This window comes from Oncorhynchus tshawytscha, linkage group LG04, assembly GCF_018296145.1.
Source record: "Oncorhynchus tshawytscha isolate Ot180627B linkage group LG04, Otsh_v2.0, whole genome shotgun sequence".
NCBI lineage: Eukaryota > Metazoa > Chordata > Actinopteri > Salmoniformes > Salmonidae > Oncorhynchus > Oncorhynchus tshawytscha.
Genome location: NC_056432.1, coordinates 37837387 through 37852429, shown reverse-complemented (window position 1 = coordinate 37852429; position 15043 = coordinate 37837387). Strand labels below are relative to the sequence as shown.

Genomic DNA, 15043 nt, shown 5'->3' with positions numbered 1-15043 from the left:
TCTACCAGAGGACATGCATCCACCCATTCAACCAGATGTGTAGAGAATAGATTAGCAACATGTAGTATAATTCAGATCAAGAGATACCTAGAATGTAGGCCTAACACGAGCAACTGAAGCGAGAAGGTATCTGGCACACTGTCCTCAAACCTGCAGAGCTAAAAACTCCAGACAGCCACGACAGGGAGAACAAGAAACATTGCATTTAAATTTTATTTTTTTAAGTGATACATCTACATAGATTTCATGGCCTCGCATGACAAGCACTGGACTTATTTTTCCTCACCCTTTTTTTACAGCTATTAAGAGACTTTAATTACAAATATTTTTGTACATTCAAGATATGTTTAGAAACTGACAAGAGGTGAGAAATACGGCCCTCCTACGGGGCCTGTACATCCCCTAACTCGGAGCACAATACAGGGAAGAGAAACAAATCACATTTTTAAATACAAAACAAAAGTTTCTGGGCCATGACACAACTCAGATAAACCTGACCCATGTTGAGTTGAAACAGGCGCCAAGATCTCTCCATGACCACTGCTGAACACAAGAATGGGACATTCTGATTTCCCTTCTCCTCACCAGTCACACACAGGTGTTGGCGTGTGTTTTGGTAGTGGCATGGCACATTGAATGCAACTCGTTTAAAAGCCTTACAATATATATATTATAAAAGGGAAAATTCACATGAGAATAAAAATCTTAAAAGCTCTTCTTGAATGATAAAACACAATAGAATAACTACATGTGGCGCGACGGGAGGAGTGTCAGACAAGCAGTTGTAGCCCCCAAAAATCTAGGGCTAAAACTAAGCACCGGTTCATTAAGTCACAAGTCCTAAAGAATCAAGTCAAACCTTAAAGGGTTGAGAGCGGGTGTTATAAAAGTAGTGTCAGTTCCTGCCATGGAGGGTCAGTTCCTGCCATGGAGGGTCAGTTCCTGCCATGGAGGAACAATTACTATGTATATGTTAAGACCATATAATACTCACAATCAAATTAATTCAGAAGAACCATCAGACATTACTACATGATCAATGTAGAGACACTGTAGGTCCACAGCTTTGATTCTACCACAGATAGTGATAACTCATAGGATGGACAAAGAGCCACTAAAAAGAATGGAAATTCCGATAACATCAATCTTCACAGCGTCTCACTGGATGACTCAATCCACTCCTCTTCAGGGTACTGCTTTCCTCAAACTGCTAGCAACTAAAACATTGAATTGGAGCCAATTTGGAGGCCAGCTTTCGCTTACGTTTCCAACATTGGAGTCATTTGAACGCATCTGCATCAAATCAACAGTAGATGGAGACATTGACACAGCTTTTGTCAAGAAACACCCCAAATATTTCCTTTATGTAGCGTTGACAAGGAAAGCAATATGAAATCAAACTAAGCGTCATTATTATTTCAACAGAGAAATGTTTATCTTAAAACATAAAATAATGAGCACGAAGAAGCTTCAGTTCATTTTGGGACATATGTGGCGTTACCATTTGCTCCATGGGAAAGATTTCTCCACCATCTTGTCACGGAGGGCATTGAGAAGACACCACTGGTTGTTCTTCCCTTGTGTTTAGTATGTTTCTTCACCATGAGGACTTTCTTCCTTCCACATTCAGCACATCACCCAAGAATAGTAGGCCGCTCCCCGCTCAATGTCCCAGAAAAGCTAACCAAATGGGGGCACCACACACCCAAGGTACTGGTGGCTGTCTTCAATACATACTGTCGGCCTATATCCCTTTTGAATCAAACTTTGCCTTTGCAGAATATCTACACCGAGTGTACAAAACATTAAGAACACCTGCTCTTTCCATTACATAAACTGACCAGGTGAATGCCATGATCCCTTATTGACGTCACTTGTAAATCCACTTCAAATTAGTGTAGATGAAGGGGAGGAGACCGGTTAAAGGAGGATTTTTTAAGCCTCGAGACAACGGAGACATGGATTGAAAGGAGTATGGTAATAGGTGCCAAGCGCACCGGCTTGAGTGGGTCAAGAACTGCAACACTGCTGGGTTTTTCATGCTCAACTGTTTCCCGTGTGTATCAACAATGATCCACCACCCAAAGGACATCCAGCTAACTTGACACAACTGTGGGAAGCATTGGGGTCAACATGGGCCTGCATCCCTGTGGAACGCTTTCAACACCTTGTAGAGTCCATGCCCCGACGAATTGATGCTGCTTTGAGGGCAAAAGGGGGTGCAACTCAATATTAGGAAGGTGTTCCTAATGTTTTGTACACACAGTGTATATATTATATAACCCCCCCCAACTGACCTCAGTTAAACACACTGTTAGTAACGGTTGGTTAGTGACAGCTTGCAAACAACAACTATCAAAACACTATTTAGAACACCTAGCACTAGAAAAAACAAATCACCGTCCATTGATACATCACATCAATGATCGTAGCAAACTAGGATCAATTCTGTCATGGTCTTTTTTTCATTCTTTGACAAATCATTTGGAAAATCTGTGCAGTTCCTCAAGGATTGACTAAAGGCTGTCAAATTAAATCCTGTTTAACCTAACTATAAAATATAGGAGCAACAAGTTGACCCAAAGCAGCATAAATAGCATTCAGTGGTTTCAAGGTTTTTACCAAAGAAATTGGACAAAAGAACAAAACAGTTCTACTGAACTTCTGCTGGAGGTATAAAAGAATCTTCTGCAATGGTGTCAAATCGTTCCCTTCATTATTTTCTCTCTACTTAACACATATTTTTTAAATGGACAACATGTATGAGAGCACACAAACTGTAGATATCTGTAGATTCAGTCAACTTTCCCTTGCAAAGCACATAAAATAACAGTAGAAACACTTGCATTGACTAATAAAGGATAAGGTCTCCTTTACTAGCTACCTCAATCCTCAACTCAAATTTACAAAATGGTCTTTATCTTTGACATTTACCATAGTTATATGCTTATTTGAACATCTTAGAAATGTATGTGTTCATTCAATTGTAGCATTACATAATATACCTAATATTATTAATTTAATAAATAAAATTGTTTTTTGTTTATATTCATGATTGTACTCTGTGGTGGCTGAAACCATTCTCCCAGTGTGGTGGTGTCTTCCCTACCTACATGTCCTGTGCTTGTCCAACTATAGGCCAGCTGGGTGAAGAGTCACAATGGGACAGAGAGATAGATAGATAGAGAATGAGGGAGATAGAAAACAGAGAGCGAGAGAAGATAGTTTTGGTGTATGAGACAGGGCCATGGCCTGTGTCTGGTGAGGATGAGAGGGGGGGTAACTCTCCGGGCCTAGTCTGTGCCATTCTTGGGGGCATTTGGGTTGACCGGCTGCTGGCCATCCTTGCGTGGAGGCATCCTCTCGTTGACTTTGTCCAGGCTCTGCGCCTCCGCAAAGTCCTTGATCTTCCTCGTGGGAGAGAAGCCTTGAATAGCTAGAAGGAAGAGGAGAGGGAAAATTAGAAATCAAAGGAAAAAATTGTTTGAATGCTACAACTTGAAATGTTTGTGAAAAATATTTAGCCATTTCTTTTAAGGATCTGCAATAAGGATCTTCAGGTAAAAACTGCAAAATTAACCTATTTGTTTTGCCTTTATTGTATGTCCTTAGTAAACTCCAGGTTCTTATGCTTACAAATGCAGGTAATAGCTGACCGTCCTTAGACAAACAGTGCAGACATACAACAGCTGTACGTACGGTGAATACACAGTCCTAGTACTGTTGACAAAACCACAGAACAAGCTACAGTACAACACCACACAGTGAATGTGGGACTTACTGTAAAATTCCAAGTGCCAAGTAAAAACCACAAAGAAAACATGGGCAAACGAGAGATATACTGTAAGTAACTATTCAACAACAACAACAAAATCAATAAGGCAAACATTTAGAATAAGAGGAAAATATGGACGTTTTTACAGTTGACAATAGGAGAATGTGATCAATGACACTGCACTCATAGAAAACAGATCTGCAATTTTAAATAACATCTTAAGTTAGTTGGTTTGTTAATGAGAAATGTATCATTGCAAGGCAAACATTAGTTGTAGTTGAAGGTGCACTACGCAGAAATTGCTCAAATTCTAGTAGTCGCCTAATTTCCATTTGGTGGCAAAACAAGCAAGTATATTGTAGAGAATCATTGTACCATCTGAACTGTTGTGAAATATCTCTTCCATAAACAAAAATATAGTATTTTCAGCTGATGTACAAAACCGAAGGTAAAACACGCAAAAAAAATAATAATCTGGAAGCCTAGATATAGGTCACCTAGAACAGATCTACCACTTCTTAGACTTGCTTTCAATGACAGATCCATAACTCACATTTTTATGTGAATTTGGTCAACTTGCCCAAAAAGTTACATATTGCAGCTTTAATAGGTGGCTATAAATCAGGGGTCTCCCCAATCCGGCCCGCGGGTGGTTTGAGTAAAAGATTGACAATAATTTAACTACATTCATACAGTTTCTTGACCATGTCCAGCTCGCTAATAATCACCTAAATGAAAGTCAGACAGTCAGGGAGCATCGGAAATTCTAAAATCCATGGCTAGAGGACTTTCTTCAGAAAATTTTGACAGAGAGGAAATAAACTTTCAGTGCGGCCCTCCGGAACCTCGTTGAAGACCGAATGTGGGCCCCGGGCCAAGATGAGTTTGACACCCCTGCTATTAAACATGCTCTGACATCAACAAAATATATTTGGACAGAAACCAAACGACCTATTACTACTCCAAATGTGTATGCGATCAAAGAGTGTATCTGAATGCTAGAACAGTAACATGCCAACAGAAGCAGACAGTGACAGAGTAGCAACAGCCAAGCAGCGTAACAGGATTAGACCCTGAATATATCCCTGGATAGCCAGGAGGAGGAAGGAGGTGCTCCCTAGGCTAGCAGAGTCTTAGCTGGCTTTGCTCAGGGACGAGCTGCCTGCAGCAGTGGCAAGGAATCTAGCTCCCACCCATGTGACCTCTGCCTACAGCTGTTTGTTAACAAGTCTCTGTTTCTCAACATGTCACTGTTAGGCCAAATGCCTGACTCTCTGTATCGGTATCTATATCTGTAGCCTATCTGTGAAGACTGTGTTTAGGCTTTGCCCTTATGTTATCAATGGTCAACATAGTGTAATTAGGACCCAGGAACAATGTAACTATACAGTGCCTGTAGAGGTTCAAGCTAAAGTCCTTCCTGCTAAATGGAGTGCCCACTGCATTTGAGTCCTATCATGCATGTACAGTAGTAGCAGGAACTGGTAATGCAAGAGCAGCAATTATGCAAAGTGAAGTACACCAATCCATGGCAAAACTCACAAATCACACACAGTGAATGTACAACAATAACAAAATGAACATTTAAAAAGACAACAGGGGTGCATAAAGAATGAGGGCCCTGTTGGAAGGGTTAAAAGTAACAACACACTGAGGGAGGGATCCGGGGACCGCTTGCGTACCTTTTGCCTCCGCTGCCTCAGCGGCGGCTATGTAAATGTGAGTAGTGGTGAGAGGAGAAAAGTGAGTCATCAATGCAGAGAACCAGAGATCATCAACCACAGAACAGACAGTCCGAATCATCCAAAACAACCAATCATAGACGAGATCCCCCCCATTATCAACATCACGATCAGAGAAAACACAGGCAGGCAGGAGAAAAACATCCCTGACAAACATAGGCGGTATAATAATAATAATAATATAGAATTAGGTTGCGCTTACAGTGTATTCGGAAAGTATTCAGACCCCTTGACTTTTTCCACATTTTGTTACGTTACAGCCTTGTTCTAAAATTGATTGAATATTTTTTCCCCCTCATCAATCTATACACGCAATATCCCATAATGACAAAGCAAAAACAAGTTTTTAGAAAATTTAGCAAAAAACAAAATGATATATTACATTCACAGAAGTATTCAGACCCTTTACTCTGTACTTTGTTGAAGCACCTTTGGCAGTGATTACACCCAAGTCTTCTTGAGTATGACGCTGCAAGCTTGGCACACCTGTATTTGGTGAGTTTTTCCAATTCTTCTCTGCAGATCCTCTCAAGCTCTGTCAGGTGTTTGAAGTTTGATTGGGTTCAAGTCTGGGCTCTGGCTGGGCAATTCAGAGACATGTCCCAAAGCCACCCCTGCGTAGTCTTGGCTGTGTGCTTTGGGTCATTGTCCTGTTGGAAGGTGAACCTTTGCCCCAGTCTGAGTCCCTGAGCACTCTAGAGCAGGTTTTCATCAAGGATCTCTCTGTACTTTGCTCCGTATATATTTTCCTTGATCCTGACGAGTTTCTCAGTCCCTGTGGCTGAAACACATCCCCACAGCATGATGCTGCCACCATCATGCTTCACTGTAGGGATGGTGCCAGGTGTCCTAAAGACATGACACTTGGCATTCAGGCCAATCTTGGTTTCATCAGACCAGAGAATCTTGTTTCTCATGGTCTGAGAGTCTTTAGGTGCCCTTTGGCAAACTCCAAGCAGGCTGTCATGTGCCTTTTACTGAGTAGTGGCTTCCATCTGGCCACTCTACCATAAAGACCTGATTGGTGGAGTGCTGCAGAGATGGTTGTCCCTCTGAAAGGTTCTACCATCTCCACAGAGGAACTCTGGAGCTCTGTCAGAGTGACCATTGGGTTCTTGGTCACCTCCCTGACCAAAGCCCTTCTCCCCTGATTCCTCCGTTTGGCCGAGCATGCAAGCTCTAGGAAGAGTCTTGGTGGTTCCAAATTTCTTCCATTTAAGAATGATGGAGGCCACTGTGTCCTTGGGGACCTTCAATTCTTCAGACATTTTTGGGAACCCTTCCCCAGATCTGTGCCTCAACACAATCCTGTCTCTGAGATCTACAGACAATTCCTTCGACCTCTGGCATGCACTGTCAACTGTAGGACCTGGGGCGGCAGCGTAGCCTAGTGGTTAGAGCGTTGGACTAGGAACCGGAAAGTTGCAAGTTCAAACCCCCGAGCTGACAAGGTACAAATCTGTCGTTCTGCCCCTGAACAGGCAGTTAACCCACTGTTCCCAGGCCGTCATTGAAAATAAGAATGTGTTCTTAACTGACTTGCCTGGTTAAATAAAGGTTAAAAAAAAATATATATATATATATAGACAGGTGTGTGCCTGTCCAATCAATTGAAATTTACCACAGATGGACTCCAATCAAGTTGTAAAAACATCAAGGATGATCAATGGAAACAGGATGCACCTGAGATCAATTTAAAATCTCATAGCAAAGTGTCTGAATACTTAATTAACATTTGTATAATTTTTTATACATTTGCAAAAATGTCAAAAAACCTGTTTTCACTTTGTCATTATGGGGTACTGTTCGAGGAAACTTTAAAAAAAAATCTATTTTAGAATGAGGCTTTAACGTAACAATAAGTGGAAAAAGTCAAGGGGTCTGAATACTTTCCAAATGCACTGTGTATAGTGGTGGAAAAAGTACCAATTGTCATACTTGAGAAAGACACTCATAAAAAATTACTCAAGTAAAAGTCACCTAGTAAATCACTACTTGAGTAAAAGTCTAAAAGTATTTGGTTTTAAATATACTTAATTATCAAAAGTAAATATAATTGATAAAATAATTTCAAATTCTTTATATTAAGCAAAACAGAAGGCACAATTTTCTTTTTTTCCTTCTTTTTTACAGATAGCTAGGGGCACACTCCAACACTCAGACATAATTTACAAACAAAGCATTTGTGTTTAGTGAGTCCGCCAGATGAGAGGCAGTAGGGACGACCAGGGATGTTCTCTTGATAAGTGTGTGAATTAAACCATTTTCCTGTCCTGCTAATCATTCAAAACCTATCGAGTCATTTTAGGTGTCAGGGAAACTGTATGGAGTAAAAAGTACATTCTTTTCTTTAGGAATGTAGTGAGGTAAAAGTTGTAAAAAATAAATAGTAAAGTAATGTACAGATACCAAAAAAAACGACTTAAGTCGTACTTTACACCACTGACTGTATAGCTCTGTTTCACTGTATGTACAAGTGGGTAACCTGTACAGGTGTGAAATGGAAATGTTTATCTTGCATATCCCACTCCCCCTGAGACATCCTCGGAGAGTGGGGTCACGGCCAGGGATCAGACATTATTGACGGCGATCCTGGAGCAATAAGGGCTAATTGCCTTGCTCAAGTGCAGAATGAGATTTTTCCTTGTCGGCTCTGGGATTCAATCCAGCAACCTTTCGGTTACTGGCCCAACGCTCCTAACCGCCAGGCTACCTGCCGCATCTACACGTGTTATAAATGCTTCTAAAGGCTACTTACAGAGAGACCGTACAATTCAAATACACCTCAAACTGTTTCAAGTGTGATAAAATCATCTGCATCCTTAATGGCACTTTATTCCTTTAGAGCCCATAGGACTCTGGTCAAAAGAAGTCCACTATTGGGAATAGAGTGTAATTAAGGACACACCTAGAGTGAGAGATACCTGCTGGAGTCCTTAAGATGGTGCTTGCTGGCGTTAAAGAGCCATTGGGGCTTAGATGTGGGCGGACAAAGAGATGAGGGGGATTTTGCTGCGCAGTGAGCACACACCGGCCTTTATATAGGGTTATTCTGGATCTTGTTATGGGAACCAAATCAATCAAATCAAATGAAATGAAATCAAATGAAGTCTGCTGGGAGGAGAAGGGAACTGATTTCCTGTGAAGTCAATAAAGGCAGCTCACTACGTCTCACATTGTCATAATGAAGTGTGTTTAGGCTCAGTTTTCAAAAGGATGTGATGAAGACAGATGAGAACTGTGGTGAGATGACAGATTTAATCTTTCTATTTGAGTTGTTCTTAATGAGGTGCTTTGCTACTGGTGTCACTCACAGAATAACTGGTCATGAATCTAGCTATAAGACCATCTTTCATTTGTTATAGTCATTCAGGCAGCGGGTAGCCTAGCAGATAGAGCAGGGGCGGGGGGCAAAGTACGGCCCGCCGGGCACCGCAACCCGGCCCGCAAGACATCCCTTTTCCCCGCCCCAATTTCGTGGTATCTAATTGGTAGTTACAGGCTTGTCCCATCGCTGCAACTCTTGGGAGAGGCGAAGGTCGAGAGCGGTGCGTCCTCTGAAACACGAACAAGCCAAGCCGCACTTCTTCTTTACATGCCTGCTTAACCCGGAAGCCAGCCGTACCAACGTGTCGGAGGAAACACCGTGCACCTGGCGACCGTGTCAGCGTGCATGCGCCCAGCCCGCCACAGGAGTCGCTAGAACGCGATGGGACAAGGACATCTCTGTCTGCCAAACCCTCTCCTAACCCGGACGACGCTGGGCCAATTGTGTGCCGCCTCATGGGTCTCCCAATCACGGCCAGCTGTGACACAGCCTAGGATCGAACTCTGGTCTTTAGTGATGCCTCAAGCACTGCGATGCAGTGCCTTAGACTGCTGCGCCACTCGGGTGGCCCCCGCAAATTGATTTAACAAACAATTAGTCCCTCAAAAAATGCATCCCTCAAAATCAGTAACAGAAAAGTCGCTGGTTCTAATACCCAAGCTGACAATGTGAAATGTAAAAAAATGAAATACAAATACATTTAAAAAAAATAAAAAATAATATTAATAATAATAATTAAAAAAAATAAAAATCGATTGGTGTACTCTTGAGCAAGGCAATTTCGATGCAGCTATCCGGTGTGTGTGACAATAAAACATCTTCGAAGGAGTGGAATAGAAATAGCTAGGCTAAGGCATTTCCCTTCTTAATTTGGCGCGGCATGTTTTTAAAGAGCACTGCAGTCAAAACTGGACAGCGTATCCCTAAAATGTCACTAGAGTACTGCTAGGAAGCAGTGAAGAGAAACAACAAACGGGATGTAATGAACCAGAACACACATCTGACTGGAGGGACTGACAGACACAGGGTGCGTCCCCTAAATGGCACCCTATTCTATATACAGTGCAATACCTTTGACCATTGCCTATAGGGCTCTAGTCAAAAGTCGTACACTCTATTGTGAATAGGATGCCATTTGGGACGCATACAGACAATGGCATTCTGGTAAAGGTCATGTCATGTGGTTTCCGTCCGAATGCTCACAGCTCTAACTCTATTCGCTACACCTCTGCCTCGCCTGGGAGGAGACCAGCCCCCAACCCCCAGCATTCCCTTCTCTCCTCCCTGCTGACAGACCAGGTCCTCCTGCGCCGTGTGTGTGCATTCCCCCAGCTGGCTGGGCTGGTTGACCACATCAGTGACAGGCCACTTTGGTCCAGCCCCCCTCCAACCGCCCGCCCGCCCACAGCTCAGTCTCCCTAACCTTCTACCCAACTAGTCTCAAAAACCTGGCCCTAGGCAACACAGTGGCTAGGGTCTGGTTTCAATGACTTTTGGCAAAGAAGAACTACGACACTGCCTTCGTTATTACTTTATCGGCTTTAATAAAATACTAAATAATAGCTAGCAAGATGGAGAACAAAGAAGTTCTTTTTTAACGAGTGCATTAAGTGGCTAGTTCGCATTAAATCAAATTTGTCACATGCGCTGAATAGATCTTATAGTGAACTGCTGGGTAGCCATTTGACTAGATGGCACATCAGCTACCTTAACTAAAAGGCAGTGTATTTTAGGCAGTGACGTAGTTCCTCTATGCCAAGAGAGTCATTGAAACCATTCTCTGTTGCCTCGGGTCGGGTTTTCAAGACTACTACCCAAAGCGGACAGCTGGCTTGACACAGAGCCCCAAACAGACAAAGGCTGCGTCCCATATGTAGGCTTCAGTGGCAGTGATAGTTTCCCTCTCGACTGCATAATTGAAAACGGAACACAGAGGAGCAGGGTCTATGATTTGTTTTCCATAATGAAATGTAAAAATTGAAAAACGTTCAGTGAAGCGTACATCCTTCAGTTTACCGAGCGGTTGGGCTAAGCCTGTGTTGTTAGCGCAGGGAGAACGGCAGTGTTAAATGACACCCCAAGGTCCTCTGTGGGGGTAGGGCATGGGGGACAGGGGGGCTTCAGAGAGAGAGAGAAAGACAGAGACAGCAGGGTACGGGAGGAGAGGGGAGTTTGAGGGGGTGAGGAAGGGGGAGAGAGACACGTACCGGTATGCAAGGTCTCTTTGCCCCCTGACAACACTCCTAGAGGCAGCGACCCAGTGGGGGTCAGTCCTTTGAGTGTCAGCACACTCTCACTCTCCTCCCTGAAGAAAGAGAGGGAGCGAGAGACACAAACACCTTAGAGATCTAACAAAGCTTTCAGTAACTAAACTCAGCAAAAAAAGAAACATCCCTTTTTCAGGACCCCGTCTTTCAAAGACAATTCGTAAAAATCCAAGTAACTTCACAGATCTTATTTGAAAAAGGTTTAAACACCGTTTCCTATGCTTGTTCAATGAACCATAAACAATTAATGAACATGCACCTGTGTAACAGTCGTTAAGACACTAACAGCTTACAGACGGTTGGCAATTAAGGTAACTGTTATGAAAACATAGAGGACACTAAAGAAGCCTTCTACTGACTCTGAAAAACACCAGAAGAAAGATGCCCAGGGTCCCTGCTCATCTGCGTGAACGTGCCTTAGGCATGCTGTAAGGAGGCATGAGGACTGCAGATGTGGCCAGGGCAATAAATTGCAATGTCCGTACTGTGAGACGCCTAAGACCGCGCTACAGGGCGACAGGACGGACAGCTGATCGTCCTCGCAGTGGCAGACCACATGTAACAACACCTGCACAGGATCGGTACATGCGGACATCACACCTGCGGGACAGGTACAGGATGGCAACAACAACAACCTGAGTTACACCAGGAACACACAATCCCCTCCATCAGTGCTCAGACTGTCTGCAATAGGCTGAGAGAGGCTGGACTGAGGGCTTGTAGGCCTGTTGTAAGGCAGGTCCTCATCAGACATCCTCGGCAACAACGTTGCCTATGGGCACAAACCCACCGTCGCTGGACCAGACAGGACTGGCAAAAAGTGCTCTTCACAGACGAGTCATGGTTTTGTCTCACCAGGCATGATGGTCGGATTTGGGTGAGGGTGAGGGCTAGGGCCACCCCCCCCAGAAATGTCCAGGAACTTGCAGGTGCCTTGGTGGAAGAGTGGGGTAACATGTCACAGCAAGAACTGGAAAATCTGGTGCAGTCCATGAGGAGGAGATGCACTGCAGTACTTAATACAGCTGGTGGCCACACCAGATACTGACTGTTACGGTTGATTTTGACCCCCCCTTTGTTCAGGGACACATTATTCCATTTCTGTTAGTCACATGTCTGTGGAACCTGTTCAGTTTATGTCCCAGTTGTTGAATCTTATGTTCATACAAATATTTACACATGTTAAGTTTGCTGATAATAAACGCAGTTGACAGCGAGGGGACGTTTCTTTATTTGCTGAGTTTACATATGTTAAAACACTCATAATTTCAGCTCATACAGAGCTGTAGCAGCTGCAGCATCCCATGATATCTCTGTATATGGGCCACTGTGAAAGACAAACTGCTCTATATAGAAATAGGCCTACTTCTAGAACAAACTTGAATTCTAGGATCTCTGTGCTGATCTACATATCTCCCTTTCCCCATTGCAGTTGTGTGGCAGGCTAAATCACAGAGACAGCATTAATCTGGAATCATGTCTAATGGCATTATGCAGCCTCACCGTGTGCTGCCTCGTGACTCACTGTTGCCTGCTCATTTATCCTTATCGAAAAGCGGCACTGTGTTTTTAAACACAAAGTCATTGTGCACTTTCAAATTGACTTCACTCATTTCATAAACTAGACTCATTCTAGTCTCAACTAAAAATAGAGACTCCAGTCTATTCCCACCCCTCTCTGCTCCATTCACTCCAAGTCTGACTTTCCCTTTTCAGTATGGTTGAGTCCAAAATGGCAACCTATTCCCTGTATAGTGCACAACTTTTGACCAGAGCCCTATGGACCCTGGTCAAATGCAGTGCACTACATAGGGAATAGTGTGCCATTTAGGTCAGCCTTTATGCTGTCGTGTGTGATGACGAGACAGAGAGAGCGAAAGGCTTTTTCACCTGAGAACAGAGAAGACTCTGGCCATTTTCCCGATGGCTCGGATCTTGTTCCGGATCACCTCCTTGCGCACTGCTGGGATTCCACCATCTTCTCATAAAATACAACAATAAAATATTCTAAGCATTTGGTTGGGCATTATAATGCGTTCTACTGCTTTAAATAGTCTGTGAACATCATAGAGCAGAGGAAGGTGGGAAAAAAATGAGAAAAGTAAGGGAACAGAGGGAAGAAAGGAAAGTAAATAGGAGAAAGGGAAGGAAGTAGAGGGGAACAGGAGGAAGAGGAGGAGAGGGAGCGGAGGAGAGGGAGCGGAGGGGAGAGGAGTAAAGGAGAGGAGCGTACAGTGGAATGTCGAGTTGAGCTCCATCAGATCTCTAGTGACTCCTGAGATGTTCTTGATGAACTCCAGACATGTGACTGTGTGTGGTTGTCTGACAGAGCTATTATGACATGCTGTGGATGAACCAGCTGTCATGAAAAATGAAGCTACCAGCTTTACCTTCTTAACACTAGTGATAATGTGGAGTTAGGAGGGGTGCGTGCGGGGGTCTTAACGTGCCTCATTAAATCCTGGCTGTTCCTCTTACCTTCACACAGGTCATCTCCTTCTGACATGAGTTCATCATCTGAGCAGATGTTCAGCACATTCACCAGCATCTCTGTCACTGTGCGGAGAAGGGAGGTACCACCACAACTCAGCTAGCACCACCACCAAAACGCTCTTTGCTACATCTTTTAGGGTGCAGACCTAGTACTGTTTTTTTGTAGTTGCATTTTTAGCACCAAAACACACCCCTCTCATGCTAGAATTTTCCAATGCTCATTCCTGGAATTCTACTGGCACATTCTTAACTCTGACAAAAACACCGATATGGACAGGGAGCACATACATACCTTTCTCTCCGACAAAGGGCAGAGACCAGGTGAAGACGTCCATGAAGTTGGGCAGCCAGTAGGGGTGGGGGGAGCAGTTGAACTGCCGAATGTTCATCACATTGTTCTCATACTTTAATACAGCAGCTGGAAGTTGGAGTGAGATGTAAAGAACAAAAGAATGATCAAGTTAGCCATTCTGACTAACAAGACTAAAATGTATCACTGACAAACAATACCAGCCAATTGTTGTCATATTTTGGGGACAGCCCAAGTGGACCTGGAGGGGCAGAAAGGTCAGAGGGACGGGAATCAAAATCCCAGATTTGTGAAACCTGACCCCCGTGGTTGTATGCCAGCCAGCAGACAACAGCTATAGACCCATTTCCCGGCCCGGTCATGAATAGTTGCCCACACGTGTGTATCAGAAAGTTTGTTTACATGGAAGGAGGATACGATCACATGCAACTTCAAATTCATCTCGTGCAAGTCAACAAACACGTAATCAGATGGTTATCATCGTCAAAAGGGTTGATTACATAGCAAGCCAGCAACGCAAAGTAAAACATCACAAACAGAGCTAGATAAAGCCAGAAGAATAGTATACTTGTTGAACATAGCTATAGCCACCAGTCTTGCATGTTTTCATTGTCTTCACTCACTCACTGGACGTTTGTCAAGGTCCCGACATCAACGTTAGCTATCCTGTTACAGAGATTTTTGATGGAGGGATACGCGCCTCACTCGAACGTGACGTTTGATGGTAAACAGAAAATGGCTCTTTACAACAGAACAAAGGCACGTACTACACTATGCATATAACCCATCAGAGTCTTGATATAAAGAGTACACACACCTTTGTTGTTGTACACATCTAGGTAATTTGGTGCTGAGAAGATTGTAATTAATGAAGGAAAGCCTGTAGTCTGGCTTTTTCTGTACATCCGATACCTGGGAAGAGAGACAAAATTACCTTAGTTTGAGAAATAAAATGGTGAAGAGAGAGCAACATTTTTTTTTGTAAGGCCATACAAATGTAATGCACTGTACAACAGATGTGCTGCTTCACATTTCTCAAAATAGTAAAAAAAAAAAAAAAAAAAAAAAAAGTGTGTATATATATATATATATATATATATATAGCGATTAATTTAATTAATATGAATC

The 15043-nt window shown here is 43.1% G+C and overlaps 1 protein-coding gene across 7 annotated transcripts in view; it reads right to left on the bottom strand.

Moving 5' to 3' along the window:
- Nucleotides 1-195: 195 nt before the first annotated feature.
- Nucleotides 196-15043, bottom strand: part of ppp3cca (protein phosphatase 3, catalytic subunit, gamma isozyme, a) — a 72954-nt gene continuing 58106 nt past the window's right edge. Inside the window, exons 8-14 of one of the 7 annotated variants that reach the window (XM_024417900.2) lie at nt 14733-14827; nt 13898-14023; nt 13591-13668; nt 13003-13090; nt 11053-11150; nt 5458-5484; nt 3151-3436 (exon numbers count right to left, since the gene is read on the bottom strand). In XM_024417900.2, the coding sequence (XP_024273668.1) occupies nt 3294-3436; nt 5458-5484; nt 11053-11150; nt 13003-13090; nt 13591-13668; nt 13898-14023; nt 14733-14827 (655 nt within the window). In that variant the 3' untranslated portion in view covers nt 3151-3293. Of the gene's footprint in view, nt 3437-5457; nt 5485-11052; nt 11151-13002; nt 13094-13590; nt 13669-13897; nt 14024-14732; nt 14828-15043 lie in introns of all 7 variants that reach the window. The other 6 variants (XM_024417899.2, XM_024417901.2, XM_024417903.2 and 3 more) reach the window with 6 other exon arrangements.